At 35.8% G+C, this 14,482-nt stretch overlaps 1 protein-coding gene across 14 annotated transcripts in view; it reads right to left on the minus strand.

The window, feature by feature from the left end:
- The window catches only part of mecom (MDS1 and EVI1 complex locus), a 169,792-nt gene that overhangs the window by 98,067 nt on the left and 57,243 nt on the right, over window positions 1–14,482 (minus strand). For all 14 annotated transcript variants that reach the window (XM_058799827.1, XM_058799823.1, XM_058799829.1 and 11 more), the window contains exon 2: window positions 1,144–1,499. In XM_058799827.1, coding sequence (XP_058655810.1) covers window positions 1,144–1,499 — 356 coding nt within the window. The remainder of the gene's footprint in view (window positions 1–1,143; window positions 1,500–14,482) is intronic.

Consider the following 14,482-nt stretch of genomic DNA (forward strand, 5'->3'; position numbering starts at 1 on the left):
AATCAGTCCCGGTGCCAGAGGGGGGGCCAGGGGGGCTCCGGACCGAGGGGGGCGGCCGGACTTTAGTTTAGCGTTTATAATATTCTAACTCATAGTGTAAATAGTCTAAATGATTGCTTTTAGATGGAAAAGCTGCCCATAACTCCTGGTCTAGGATCTGTTTTCTTCGTAATAACAGCATAAACGAAATAGATTTGGAAAGTGTCAAATGATTTTACAATGCATTTTCGCAGAGGGGAGCAAAGTAGCCAATCACAGATTTCTACAACGCAATGGCCAATCAGAGGTGCTTAGGTTGGAATCCACGCACTCACCGTTTTTTGTCCAGCTCATGCTGGTAACTTCATTAAAAAAAGGTTTCATTGTGTGGTCAAATTAATACGGAACTTTGTAAGATCATGATGAATGAGTGACAGTTTTTATTAAATTTAAAGGGAACGCTCTTTGCATGCTATATATGATAATATATTTAAATAAAACTTGTTTTTCATGCTTGACAAGAGATCACGAACGACACAGAGATAGCTAACTACTACACTATATAGATCAAGATAATAATTTCAGAAGCACAGAGTGATGTGATTCTGCAACCGAGCCTGGTCCAAATGCAGGAATTAAGTAAGGAAACGGTTATTCATTATTTGTATTGGCTGCCATGCCAAATCATGCACCTGCTTGCTTTTCTGTTTAATTTAAGTGTTAGTGAATTATTGTAAAGCGTTATCCAAATAATGCATTTTGAGCATTTACTTGAAACCAAACAAACAACCCTAATCTTCTGTACATATTTTGAGACTTAAGTGGCCTTAAAAAGACCTTCAAGGACATTTATATTATGTAATTGGCATAACATTGACCAATAGCCTGTCTAGTAATTGTGACTAATGGGATTACGGCAACTGCTAACTGGGGTTAGTGCAAGATCACAGAGCCGAGTAGAGGTGCTTCACCATAAAACATGAAGGCCAGGGTTAATCACGCCGCCTCACTACTGATGACAGTGAAACCTCAGTCGCAACAGCGGCCCATGAGCCCATGTTATCTCCTGTGCTTTGTCTCCAACCGTGTGGGGATTTTCTTATCTGAACAAGGCCGTTATCACACTGTAGGAGAACACATCTTAAATTCATCGTTTGATCCTACCTCCCATGCCTGGGTGGCATTTTCTGGGCTGTGTCTTGACGTTTCCTCATAGGGTCCGAGACGTTCTCCCACCTCCAGTCTCCTCCGGCTCCAGACGCCCAGGGTTCCTCTGGTAATGGTCGACTCGCGGACCTCAAAGTCTGGGGGCACCGATTCGATCCCATCCCCGGCCAGGTACACTGAAGTGTGGAATGAGGGGTGGAAGGGGGACTGGTCGACTGGGGAAAGCGCATCACCTGATAGGCCAGGGGATGGAAGGTCATTTGCAGCGGCCAGTGGGACTGGATCTGCATCAGACACTCCGCCAACTTCTTCCAGGTCATCAGAGGCGAAAAGAGAGAAGTCCTCTTCATCTCCTAATCAAGAAAAAGACAGAAACATTTCACTTTGTGAGAATTTAGTAGCTGTTTAAAGCTGCAATGTACAATTTCTGCACCTCTAATGGCACCAAACTAAATTTCAACATGTTTGTTTGAGCAGCCCAATACAGTATTGACTCAACCAAAGGAAAACGAGGGACAAAATAAGTATTTATTTTAGCAATTCTGTCTGGTGCCTGTAGTGGCAAAGAAACTGTATTACAGCTTTAGCTTTGGGACCTCACATTCATAAATCCCATTTTTTTCAGGTCATTATATGCATATTAAAACTAATTTTAGTCTTACATTTCAACAACTGAAAACAAGTTACAACAGTCAAGTTAAAATGACATCAACTTTCACCATAAAAAAAGTATTTTTACGTTTGTAACAACTAAAAATACTTTACAATAACTGAAAGTGAAAACATTATACAACGAAATTCATTATTGATTAGTTGGGTCTGTGCGATGTGGGCAGAAAACCACTGCCATTGACGTCAATTATGGAAATTATTGAGATGCTTATTTATATGGACAAAAAATATCTAGTCACAGATTAAGATGCTGTGGGAAAGGTGTACATACAACCCAAGTTGTGCGACAATGCTTTATATTAAACGCTGGCCCTGTCAGGTGATTTGATAGTTGCCTGTGCTGTTTAATGTTTAAGACATATGTGTTTTTTGGACATTAACATTAAGGGAAAATTCATTAAACTTATAGAATAATTTTTATGAGACCAGTAACTGTAAAGGGGAGTCAAGTTTATTTATGTAGTGTAAAAAAAAACACCTGTATCACAAAACGTTTAACTTAGAAAGCAAATAATATCTGTTTAGGAAGTAAATAATCTCTGTAAGTATTTTTCCCATATATTGTAAATGGAGGTAAATGAAGAAAATGGGAAAAATACTTTCAGAATATTACTGAAGCTAAAGATAAATGTGACCCTGGACCACAAAACCAGTCATAAGGGTAAATTTTCTGAAATTGAGAATTATACATCTGTAAACTGAATAAATAAGCTTTCCATTGATGCATGGTTTGTTAGGATCGGACAATACTTGGCTGAGATACAACTATTTGAAAATCTGGAATCTGAGGGTGCAAAAAAATCTGAATATTGAGAAAATCACCTTTAAAGTTGTCCAAATGAAGTTCTTAGCAATGCGTATTACTAATCAGAAATTAAGTTTTGATATATTTACGTTAGGAAATTCACCAAATATCTTCATGGAACATGATCTTTACTTAATATCCTATTGATTTTTGGCATTAAAGAAAAATCGATAATTTTGACTCATACAATGTATTGTTGGCTATTGCTACAAATATACCTGTGCTACTCATGACTGGTTTTGTGGTCCAGGGTCACAAATACCTTTCGCCAGCAACAAACATAAGCTGATACAGTTTCAGACATTGTACCAGTACAGTTGCAGCACTATTTAAAAGTACTTCTGTTTATTTGTTTTTTGATCCACACTTCCAGACCACAGCCAGCCCATATATGCAACCTCTGCAGATACGAGTAAATATACACAGCGCCATAAAAAAATATTTGACCACTAGAGCAGTTAAACAAACACAGGGAAGGGGAAAGTGGTTTGTGTCTGTGATAACACTTAATGCGGGCTGGATAAGAAGGTGTCTGGGGTGATAATCATCTTCGTGGCCTCGCCGGTTACGCCCTGTCATCCTCCTCCTGAGGCCCGCTCTGGATTGTTTGGATACAGGGGAGGGGGGAATCTCCAGCGGGAAGCGCTGACCGATCCTTGGACTCACTGCACTGCCCCCAATACTTTTATGCTTCCTTTTCCCCATTTTTTTGCATTGACCCCGGCGAAGAGGATTCAGTGTGAAAACAGCGGATACTGTATCTGCTTAGGTTAATTATGAGCTGAACACAGGGAGGATGTTGTCTGCTGACCTGTGACTTCTTGCTCAACTCGGAGAGGAAAACCAGCGCGTGGCTGATGAGGGAAGTCTTCATATTGTCTGTCCTTAAATACCATCCCTTCTGGGACTCAAGTATATGATACTGTATAGCAGGGTTTCCAACATGGGGGATGGTGAAGGAACTGCAGGGGGTTAGTGAGTTGATGAAAAGCTAATAATTGATTAAATGTAACATTAAAATAAACAAATGGCTGCATAATTAATCAAAACTGAAACAGCAATATATCATAGGCTGCAATTTAATTATAGTCAGCGATGCGTGTTTCAGAGTGAAAAGCGGTACTGTGTTCATTTACACGCATTCAGCCTATATTACCATGTTTTCAGAGTGGCCTGAATCATGGTGAATCATGGTAAATCTCAGCAAATGCTGTAATGTTTATGTGAATTTGGGAACAAAATGCATGCTAGGTTCATTTTTATTTACATTTGCATACTGTATATATATCTTTTTTTTTTTTTTTTACAGCATGTCTTTAAATTAAATACATATATTTGAGGAAATATTTAACACATGGTTTGGCAGGCAAAAACGTTTTTGAACCTGGTTAGCTACCACATCAGCACCAGTACTTTTTATTGTTTTATATTTTTAAACTTTGTCAATTGCTTAAATATGCAATTAAGACATTTCATGGTTTTCTTGAGAAGTGTAAATAATATGGCTCTTTTTCATTTTCATCCCGACCAACCTAACTATTTTTTGTCCAATAGCAGACGAGCGGACTTGGGAAGAGTTTTGCCAGTTTGGGGATTTTGTCAACAAATTTATCAACTTTCTCACTTTCATATCGTTGCTGCAAATTTGATTAACATTTTGCAACAAGGAGGTGTTTTGGTATTTTTAAAATATATTTGGCGATTTTTTTGGCATGTGACGCCGCCTAGCAACATTTGACAACTTTTCAAGCAGGCTATGGCTACTTTTCATTGAAGGCATTTGGCAACACTTGTTGGGAAACCTGTTTGAAAATAATCAAAACTTCAGCTTCAAAAAGCTCTTCTATAGTGCTGTTGACATGACCCTCTTAGGGCAATTAAAACATAAAATCTGCTTTGCTTTAAATCTTAAGACAAAACCTCTTCGGCAAATGTGTTTAAATATATATGCTAACGTACATCAACTGCTAGTATCACTTGCGCACTGGGACCTGAGAGGCTGTGGCTAAAAGCTAACACACAGTGCTAACATGCTCTACCTAATGTGCCGTTGCTAACACGCTTGGAGCTAACCTGCTGTGCGTAAGTCACGGCGGGGCTAACATGCTGTGGCTAGCATGCTGTGGCTAACGTGTTGTGACAGGTAGTGGTGAGTGCTAATGAGGGCTGGGCCGGCGCTCCTGCACATCTTCCTGTCTCCTCACATTCCTAACGCTCAGAGGGGCTCTGCGCTACACGGTGCCTTCAGAGTCACGGTCATCCCGTTCACAACGCCACTTCAGCCCCATCTCAGTAATGAGCATCTCCAACTCTTCTTTTCATTAGTGCCAAGTTGTAGTTTCCACTGACAGTATATTTTCAAGGCTAGAGGTAAAAATATTAAAGAGGACATGCTCCGGTTTCACTTACCTTTTTGTTCAGATTTTATGACAAATAATGACTGATAAATATACATGAGCAGTTAAAAGTTAACAATGAAAGCCTTTACCGGCCAATTTACCTCAATAATGTGACGTATTTAATGATATCCAACAAGAACAAAAAATGTAGGGCAGGATTTAATTTTATGGAGGTAAAATATTTCATATTCATATACACTAACGCTCAAAAGTCTGGGGTCGGTAAGATTATTTTAATGTTTTTAAAAGAAGTGTCTTATGCTTTCAAAGGTCCGCAGTTATTTGATAAAAAAATACAGTAATACAGTAATATTCTGAAATATGATCACTATTTAAAATAACTATTTTATATTTCAGTGTATTTTAAAATGTAATTTACACCTGTGATGCAAAGCTGAATTTTCAGCAGTCATTACTTATTACATTACTTATTATTATAATCAATGTTGAATACAGTTGTTTTGCTATATTGTTGTAGAAACTATGATACTTTTTAAAGATTCTTTGATGAATAAAAAGCTCAAATATAATTCTTTTGAAAAAGAAATCTTCTATAACATTATACGTCTTAACTTTTTTTTTATCAATTTAATGCATGCTTGCTGAGAAGTATTAATTTTCTTTGAATTACACACACACACCAATAAATGTGCACAGTAAGACCAAGAACATGCATTATGAGAGTAAATTGGTCAATTTCTCATGTTGACTTTAATACTGAATGGATTTTATTTCAATGTAGTTTATAAAGATTAAAGATTTGCTGTAATCATTTACAGTTAATCTTTCCTTCTGTTCCTATGATTTACAGCACAAGAAGTGAATGCTAAGGCAGCATAAGATGCAAGGAAAACACACATACTACAACTTTTCACAGAAACTGTTACGGTAATAATGTCATCAAGATATTAAAATAAAAAAATAGACACATTAGTGGTCTAGACACTGTCTAAAACCATATTTCTCCACAATGATGCAGGCAAATGTAGGTATCTCCAGCTTTATACAGATATTACTCCTGACTCTGAATCACAGGTGATCTGAGAGCGCTAAGTCTTTCCAGATGTCGTCTTGTGCCATTTACAATATTTTACTTTGTGGTTCTGCACGCACGCACATGCACACACACACACACACACACACACACACACACGCAAACGCATCTGCATGCTTTAAAATGACAGCTGAGGACCCAGTTAAGGCCTGTGGATCCGCTAAGCACGAGAGGCCATAACGATCATCCGAGCCGTGCCATTTAAAATTGCCCCTGCCCACAGAGAGAGTGAAAGCTAGTTGGCCGCAGCCTTCAAACCCAGGGCTTTTAAAGGTAACCCAATCTCTCCTCTGCCATCCCTCCCTTCCTGCGGCTCCAACTGATCGGCTTCATCCTGCCTGTTAAAGAAAAATCGCTACGGTACAGGACACTCAAAAGCAGTACGGGGGATTTCTTTGGGTCTATAAACATATATATTTCTGAAAGGTAAACGTCCCTCAAGAAAAATATACCGAAGTGAAGTGCAGAATGTGGCCTGTTTCTTAAAAACGGCCGTGGTTTGAGTATTAGATTGCAGATAAAGAATATGGTTTGGCGTGAGCTGGCAGTGAGGTTTTCGCAGAACTTCCCTCTGGTTTTATTTGCTTAGAATTAATTGATTCGATTAGGATAAGAAAATGCATCAACCACTGAACCGTGCGCGTACGTGAATGTGCGAAGACCGTGAGAAACCCAGGATTTCCTGTAATCTGGATCTGTGGATCCTTCTAAACAAAAAGGTACTCCACCTTCAATTGAGATGATAACATCAGCATGGACACAGACTAGCAATTATGATGTCATTGCGATAAATGGATATTATTGTCTTGGGAAAAGTCACCTATAGAACATCCTTGATTAGAATGGGACTTTCTAGAACAGAAGAGTGACACAACCTATAAATGTCCCGGCGATGATGTCACTTACACCCAACAATCAAAATCTGCAAATGCGAAAGAATAGGAGCATTTCCTGTCATTTAATAGAGAACATAACTCATCACTTCCTGTTCCACCCTTAAAGTGGCATTTAAAGCACTGGTGAACAAGTATGTGTGTGTGTGTGTGTAAAGACATTCATTGTTAATGTTTATTTTTCCCTACTGTGACATGATTTTGAAAAAAAACAAGATGGATAGAGCGAGAGGAATAGATAGAAGGGACAAGAGATTGATGACATGTCAACCACTGGATGAAGTATGTAGTTTACATACATAAACATCAGCGTAGCACACTAACAAATCAATCTCCTTAAACTTTTCATTAGTATAGCGTGTTTAATTCATAAACCAGCTGTGCTAGCTGCAGGGACGATATCGAGCAACAGACTTCATACAGTGTGATATTAAAACTGATGTATTTACCAACAAAACACACACACACTGGAGCACATGAGGTGAAAGCACTCAAGTAATCAGTCTATGTTTACATTTAGTTTTATCCAAAGCAACTTATATTGCACTCAGGATATACATTTTATTAGAGCAATCTGAAGGAATCAAACCTATAATCTTGCTGTTGCAGGCACCTGTTTGTACTACAGTCTAATGGAGTTCAAAAGTCTGAGAACACAAAAATCTAAATTAAACCTGGAATTTTTTAGAATTTAGGAAATTTTGGAAAAATGTAATTCAATTGAAAAATAACTAAACTCTAAAGAAAAATGATTAATTATATAATTATTGAATTATTATTATTGAATTATATTTAATTATATTTTTAAAAATAATTTTACATTTATTTATTTTTTATTATAAATTTGATTACCAAACATTTAATATTTTATTATTATTATTTTATCATTTTAATTGTGATTTTAATTAAATATTTAGAATATAATTTTTGGGGAAATCTAATTTAATTTAATCATTAATGATTATTTATTTTATTATTAAATATTTATTACTATTTTTATTATTATTACTATTAAATTATTAATATTATTATCTTTTAGAATTTTTTAAATATATAATTAAAATTAAAATTAAGTACAATTATAAATTAAAAATTATTAATAATTATAAATTTTATTACTACATATAACTATTTTTATTATTAATTTTAATTAGATTTTTAGTATTCAGAATATTTGAAAAGTTATAATTCAAATTGCATTTACTATACACTAATAAAGAAAAATGGTTGACTGAGCATGTGAGCTTTTTTTTTTTTTTAAACAAATGATCAGATGTACTTGCTTCAAATGAAGCTCAAAATGCATGTGGAGTACTGAGAATACACACAAAATTAAAATTATGACATTCATGTTAATGCTTCAATTCTTCTTTTTATCCAAATTGTTATACTCATAATATAATTTGTAAAAAATAAATTAAAATAAAATAAAATGATAAATAATAATAAATATTAAATAAAATAATAAAATAATAATAATAATAGATAAAAATGGAAAATATGCTAAATAGAAGCATTTTCCTTAGTGGTACGTATGTTCTAATCATGGAATACTAATTCCAAGTGTATTATGAAATATAATGTATTGCTTATGGCACGCAAGTCAGTTCATTACTTATAATTTTGTGAGTAAACATCAGTGAGTGTGTGTGTATGTGTGTGAGTGTGTGTAGTGTTCACCTCTGCTCCGGGGTTCTGCTGTGCTCATACATCACGCGATTACTGTGGGCGGCACGGGACCCCGCGTCATTACCACCAGCATTAAAGATGATAGAACCAGCCATTAATCACCATGACAACACGCCCTAATGGAGAGGTGACCCAGTCAACGCCCGCGGACGTCGGGACACACGCACCTATAGGACGAAAGCGAGTATTCGCACACACACGCACGCACACGCTCACCCTGCAGCGCTGTAGTCTGTAAATATAGAAACAAGCCGCTCTTGAGGGCCACGCTGAGATCAGACTCTTTAAACGTGATGATTGAGAGGGCAGATTAAGATAGAAAAGATCTAAAAAAGGCTGAAACCTTTTCCTTGACTCTTTCTCTCTTGTTTACTCTCTCGCGGTTTGCGCACACACACACACACCTCCTTCTTCATGCTTAACGTGTTTGACAACTCACCCCTTCGGTTTGAAACGCCACAAAGCAACACACAGAAACATTTCCTACTTTCGGCAACTGGAGCGCAACCAATGAAACGTTTCCCACCTGCCAGCGTTCACAAGCAGCTCTATAATACCTGAAGAGAGAGAGGCATCCGTTAACATCCCATTCTTCTACCTCCCGGGGAGGGACGAACTCCGTATCGTCCTGGTTTAAAGGCAGCAGCCACATTCTCTGCGCTCCAGGCCACTAGTGACAACAGGAAGAGCCGTTTTTACCAGGTCCAGGATTTATCACTTCATTGAGAGACAGCCAGAGGGCTGAGAGAAGAGAAACCCAGCCTGATAAGCAACAAAACAATACGATGGCTGTTACAAGCGCACTGGGCCCGTTTCCCAGCTGAAGATTATCCAGCCAAGACTACGGCTAAAATGAATTTTCTATGGCGTATCAATATCAACTTCATTATGTTTAACACCAGACCTAATCTCTTTGTCAACATCTTTGGAAACAGTTACATTAAATATACTGAAAATATTACGTGTTTTCAGTATATAAAACGGATTCCTTTATAAAGATTTTATATTTAAGAATTTTTATAAACTGATATATATTATAATATATATATATATATATATATATATATATTTTTTATCCACAATTGTAAAATTGTATGTATGTGCATATATAATTATGAAAATTATAGATTTTATCTATTTTAATTATTTATTAAATGTAATATCGTTATTTAAACAATTTAAATATAATAATTTGTTAAATTATTATTTACATTCATTTTTAATATTCTTACCTATTAAATCTATATAATTTATTTATATACACAATATTTTAAATGTGATCACTTATTTTGAAATAATTTTAAAATAAATTTTACTCATTTTTTAATAATTATAAAATAAAAATAATTTATTGCATATTAAATTTAATGATTCAATGCAATTAAGAATCTAAATAATTTAATAATGACATTTATTTAATATTTGTAATAATAACTAACTATCTTTTTTTTAGTATTTTAAAAATCCTCTTAAAAAGTTTCTCTATCTAATATACAAACAATTAGAAGAATTAGTGCCACCAGATGTCCAAATATGATATAGAAAGACATTTATGAATCTATTCAAACAATACTTGGCGAAAGCTAACCGTTAGCATCCCAATGGCAGTTGCTCGACTATAGCACATTCAGTTCCCGGAAATACACAATTCATAAGAAGCCTAAATTTCTGAAACATTTACTTTTGCATCAAACTTGGTGTGAACAGGCCTTAACTCAAATTCTGAGCCTAACACACGCCATCAGATCCTGAAAAGCCCCTTACAGCTCTCAAGATGTGCCCAGAAACAGACCAGCATGACTGCAAACCGCCACACAAGAGACATTCCAGCTCCAATCTCCATTCTGCCCCATATGAATCCCTCGCTAACAAACTCCAGACTCCGTTACCAGCCTTTGTGTACGGAATTAAGACTCGGCACTCTCTTACTGGCCACTGGAGACCGGCAGGACTAAATGAGTACATTTGTCTTCTCAATGGCCTGGCTGATTGGATGTTTAAAAAGAGTGTGTGAGAGAGTATGAGAGTGTGCGTCTGTGTTTGTGTGTGTGTAGAGCAGATGTAAGTCTACAGCCCAGAGGGAAAGAGGAGCCGTCGGCACAATACATAATTAACCCGGACACTCAATTGAATGAGAGCGCCATCGGATCAGGGTGAGAATCCTACAGACAAACATTTGCTGCAACAGTATTAACTCAACGGCCTCTCTTCAGCGTTCAATCACACACGGAGTTTCTCACACATACTACATACAGTATGTGAATATTTTGTAAGCATTGAATGTGGATGACAAAATGTGCAGCAACTGAGCCTTGGGTACTGTATCCCATGATGCAATGCAAATCAGCCAGACTGCAAAGATTTTATAAGATTTATATAATTTTTACACAAAATTGGATTAAAAAAGGAAAACAGCTGTTTAATTTATGATAGCTGGACACCACTCTCTGAATTTAACTAGATTGAATTAAATAGATTGTTTCTACCAATATAAATCAACAACTTTTAAGTGAATAGTTTTATATTTCACCATTGTTTAGCTTCACCGGATTACAGTTCTTTCCATAATGCTGTCAAGAACAACTTTTTGTCCATTTTCCATATGCTTTTTTGCTTCAGATAAAAGTTTGTAATGCTCTGATTCACCTTGTAGGTTGGTTTGGTTCAAAAATTCCTATTTGTAATTTTTAATTGTATTATTCTTTTATTTTTGTTTATTATTTTATTTATTTATTATCATCATCATCATCATCATCACCATTATTAAAAAAACAAAAACTTCCATAAACAGCTCCACTGAAAAAGTGGGTAGGTATCCCACAATGCAATGCAAAAGACTTGACTGTGCATTTCCAGAGTGAACTGGTTGCAACTACACTGCAAAAAATATTATTAAATAAAAAGATTATTGGAGTACATGTCGTCAATAAAATACTATTTCAGTGTTTTGATGTTTAGTTTAGTGTGTTACTTGTATCTTTGTAATTAATTGTGAAATTTTAAATATTAAATAAATATTAAATATTACATTTAAAAATTATATTGACCTCCTTTGTCTCCTTCAATTATTTTATCAAATTGCCAAATATTCCAAAATGTTAATTAAAAAACAGACTAAAAATCTGCATACTATTTCATATACTTAAACAAACAGCATGCACAGTATGCAGTATGTCAGTATTTCATTCCCATACTCACACATGACCTGTGCGACTCGCTAAGAGCATCTTAATTAATGAGTGCATTGTTTCAGCTCGTCATTGACTCTCGGCTCATGAACAACACTTCATTAATACACAACGCTGAGCCGACCAATTAACACTGTACAACAAGCCACGCTGTGACTGCCTAAACACACAGATATACTCTCACACACACATATGCAAACATCCCAGCCACGAGAGGCTCATTATTAATCATTGCTAATGCTAATTAATTAAAAGAGCGGGTGCGCGTGCGTGTGTGTGTGTGTGTAAATGCGGCAGACAGCTGCTTGTGTCCTGGGAGCTCAGAGGGACTTTAACATGTTTCTCACAAGCTTGACAAATGACCTATTAATTATCTAATGTTGTCTGACAACAAGTGCTGGATAAAGATGTATGTTTGTGCGGGAGGCTGATAGAGTCGCAGTGAGAGCAAGAGGGAGGTGTGTGTGTGTGTGTGTGTGTGTGTGTGTGAGACTTGTTAGACAGATACGTTTTTTTCTGGTGTCTACAAAACATAAGTAATAAAACACAACACACACACATAAATGTAAAATATTTAAACTGTTGACTTAAAAATTTGATTTAAAGTGTTTATATGATTTAATTCTGTGGGAAAGAAAAACATTTGGTGTTTAAGGGGTTGAGGATAATTTTGTCATTTGAATTTTTTGAGAAAATGTTTGTTCAGTGTTAGTATTTTACAGTTGGCAAGATGTAGAACCTGTAATAATAAAATCTTTATAAAAGCTTACTGTACTCAAAAAAACGATGTTCAATATACACTGTATGTTGTTATCTTCATTGATCACATTGGAAAAAAAAGCATCTGCTAAATGAATAAATGTATGTAAAAAAAATAGCAACCTGTTCAATTTTTTTTCATAATTTAATTTTCATTTAAACAAACAAATAAACAAATAAATAATTTCTATAAAATGCGAATTAAGTCAATCTGTTCATCATTTTAAGCCCAAACTTCACTAAATTTGGCTAGTTTTTTGCTAAAAAGCAACTTTATTGAACATGAGCAACTTAATTCTCTGAAAAATCAAAAAACACACACACACAAAAAAAGTAAATTTTTCTTTAAAAAAATCTTTAAGGATTTCTTGTCATTTTTACTGAGAAATAAGACAAAACTACTGATTAAAAATGTTTTTAAGAGTGTATGCATGCACATGTATACACACAGGGTTAATGTGGCAGTATGTTAAACCACAATCAATATCATCGACGGAGCAGCACGACTCCACGCATATCAACTAGAGCACTTTATATCATTAAGAATCCCAAACCACAGACAGCCAACATATGCTCGCTCTCTCTCTCTCTCTCTCTCTCTCTCTCGCTCGCTCTCTGCCAGATGAGTTTTTATGAGGACTGGACTGTTTCATTTGATTTAATGAGTCACAATCCCAGTCGACTGCTTATTCAGACCTATTCAGACTAATAACCCACAGAAACACACAAACACAGGGACACAAAAGCTTAAAAAGAAATGCTTACAATGATAAGAACAGTTAAAACATTTAAATCAGTCATGTGACATTAACTATTACAATCAACATTAAATACTGTTCCTAAGAAATAGGTTGCAGAGGACAATGGTTAATTATATAGTTTAAGTACCACAGATTTCCACATCTGACCAATCAGAACCAAGCATTCCATAGATGCTTGTGCAAAAAAGAGAACAACAATCATAACCGAAGATAAAATAGTAAATATAATACATAAAATGGCCAGAAAAAAACACACACAAAAAAAATATATCTCTTTCTGACATGCATAAAAAATACTGAAAAAGTAATATAATTTATAATAATATAAATTTATAAATGACCATAATATAAATTATTATGAATTCATATTTATAATCAATAATTATAATTATTTTAATATTAATTAACATAATTATATTATTTATAATACATTAATTATATATTTATTTTTTTATTTATTATTATTATTATTACGCCAGCACAAAAACTCTTTATTGTTGAGCCATAAACGAGTCACAATATTCGGGTTTGTTGATCAGTAAAACTTAAACGCGCGTGTTGATTAAATCCAGCTGGAGTTTTTCTCTTCACTGTCACACAGCTTAAGCGTTTCAGTTGTATGTATCTCACACTTATCTGTCAGCTGCCACACACGGTTACCATTTGATCTGTTTTCAGTTGGGTCTTACAGGCACGTCTCCTGTCCCACCTCACGGTTCCAGTCTCACCTGTGTGTGTGTCTTTTCAGCCAGCCTCGGCTTTGATGAATCACAGCGATACAGTCTTAGACACACACACACATACACAAACCATTAAGCACTGTCATGACGTGACAAAGACAAAATCCCTCTAGTTATTCTGTAATCATTTTGGTAAGTTGAGAAAAGCATGGGCAGGTAGGACAGACACACACACACACACACACACACACAGTGGCCCGACGCCATCCGGCCATATCCTGATTACACGGCACAGTTGTCCACATTTGAGAAATTGATCCTGTGATGGAGTGCGCTTCGTGAGGGCGACGGCCATCGCCAGGGAGACGTATTTCCAGCGTCCGTGCTGCCAGCCCCGGGGCCTCGCGGGGCGTCTACCCGGCTGCCCGATCATAAA

This window comes from Onychostoma macrolepis, chromosome 15, assembly GCF_012432095.1.
Source record: "Onychostoma macrolepis isolate SWU-2019 chromosome 15, ASM1243209v1, whole genome shotgun sequence".
NCBI lineage: Eukaryota > Metazoa > Chordata > Actinopteri > Cypriniformes > Cyprinidae > Onychostoma > Onychostoma macrolepis.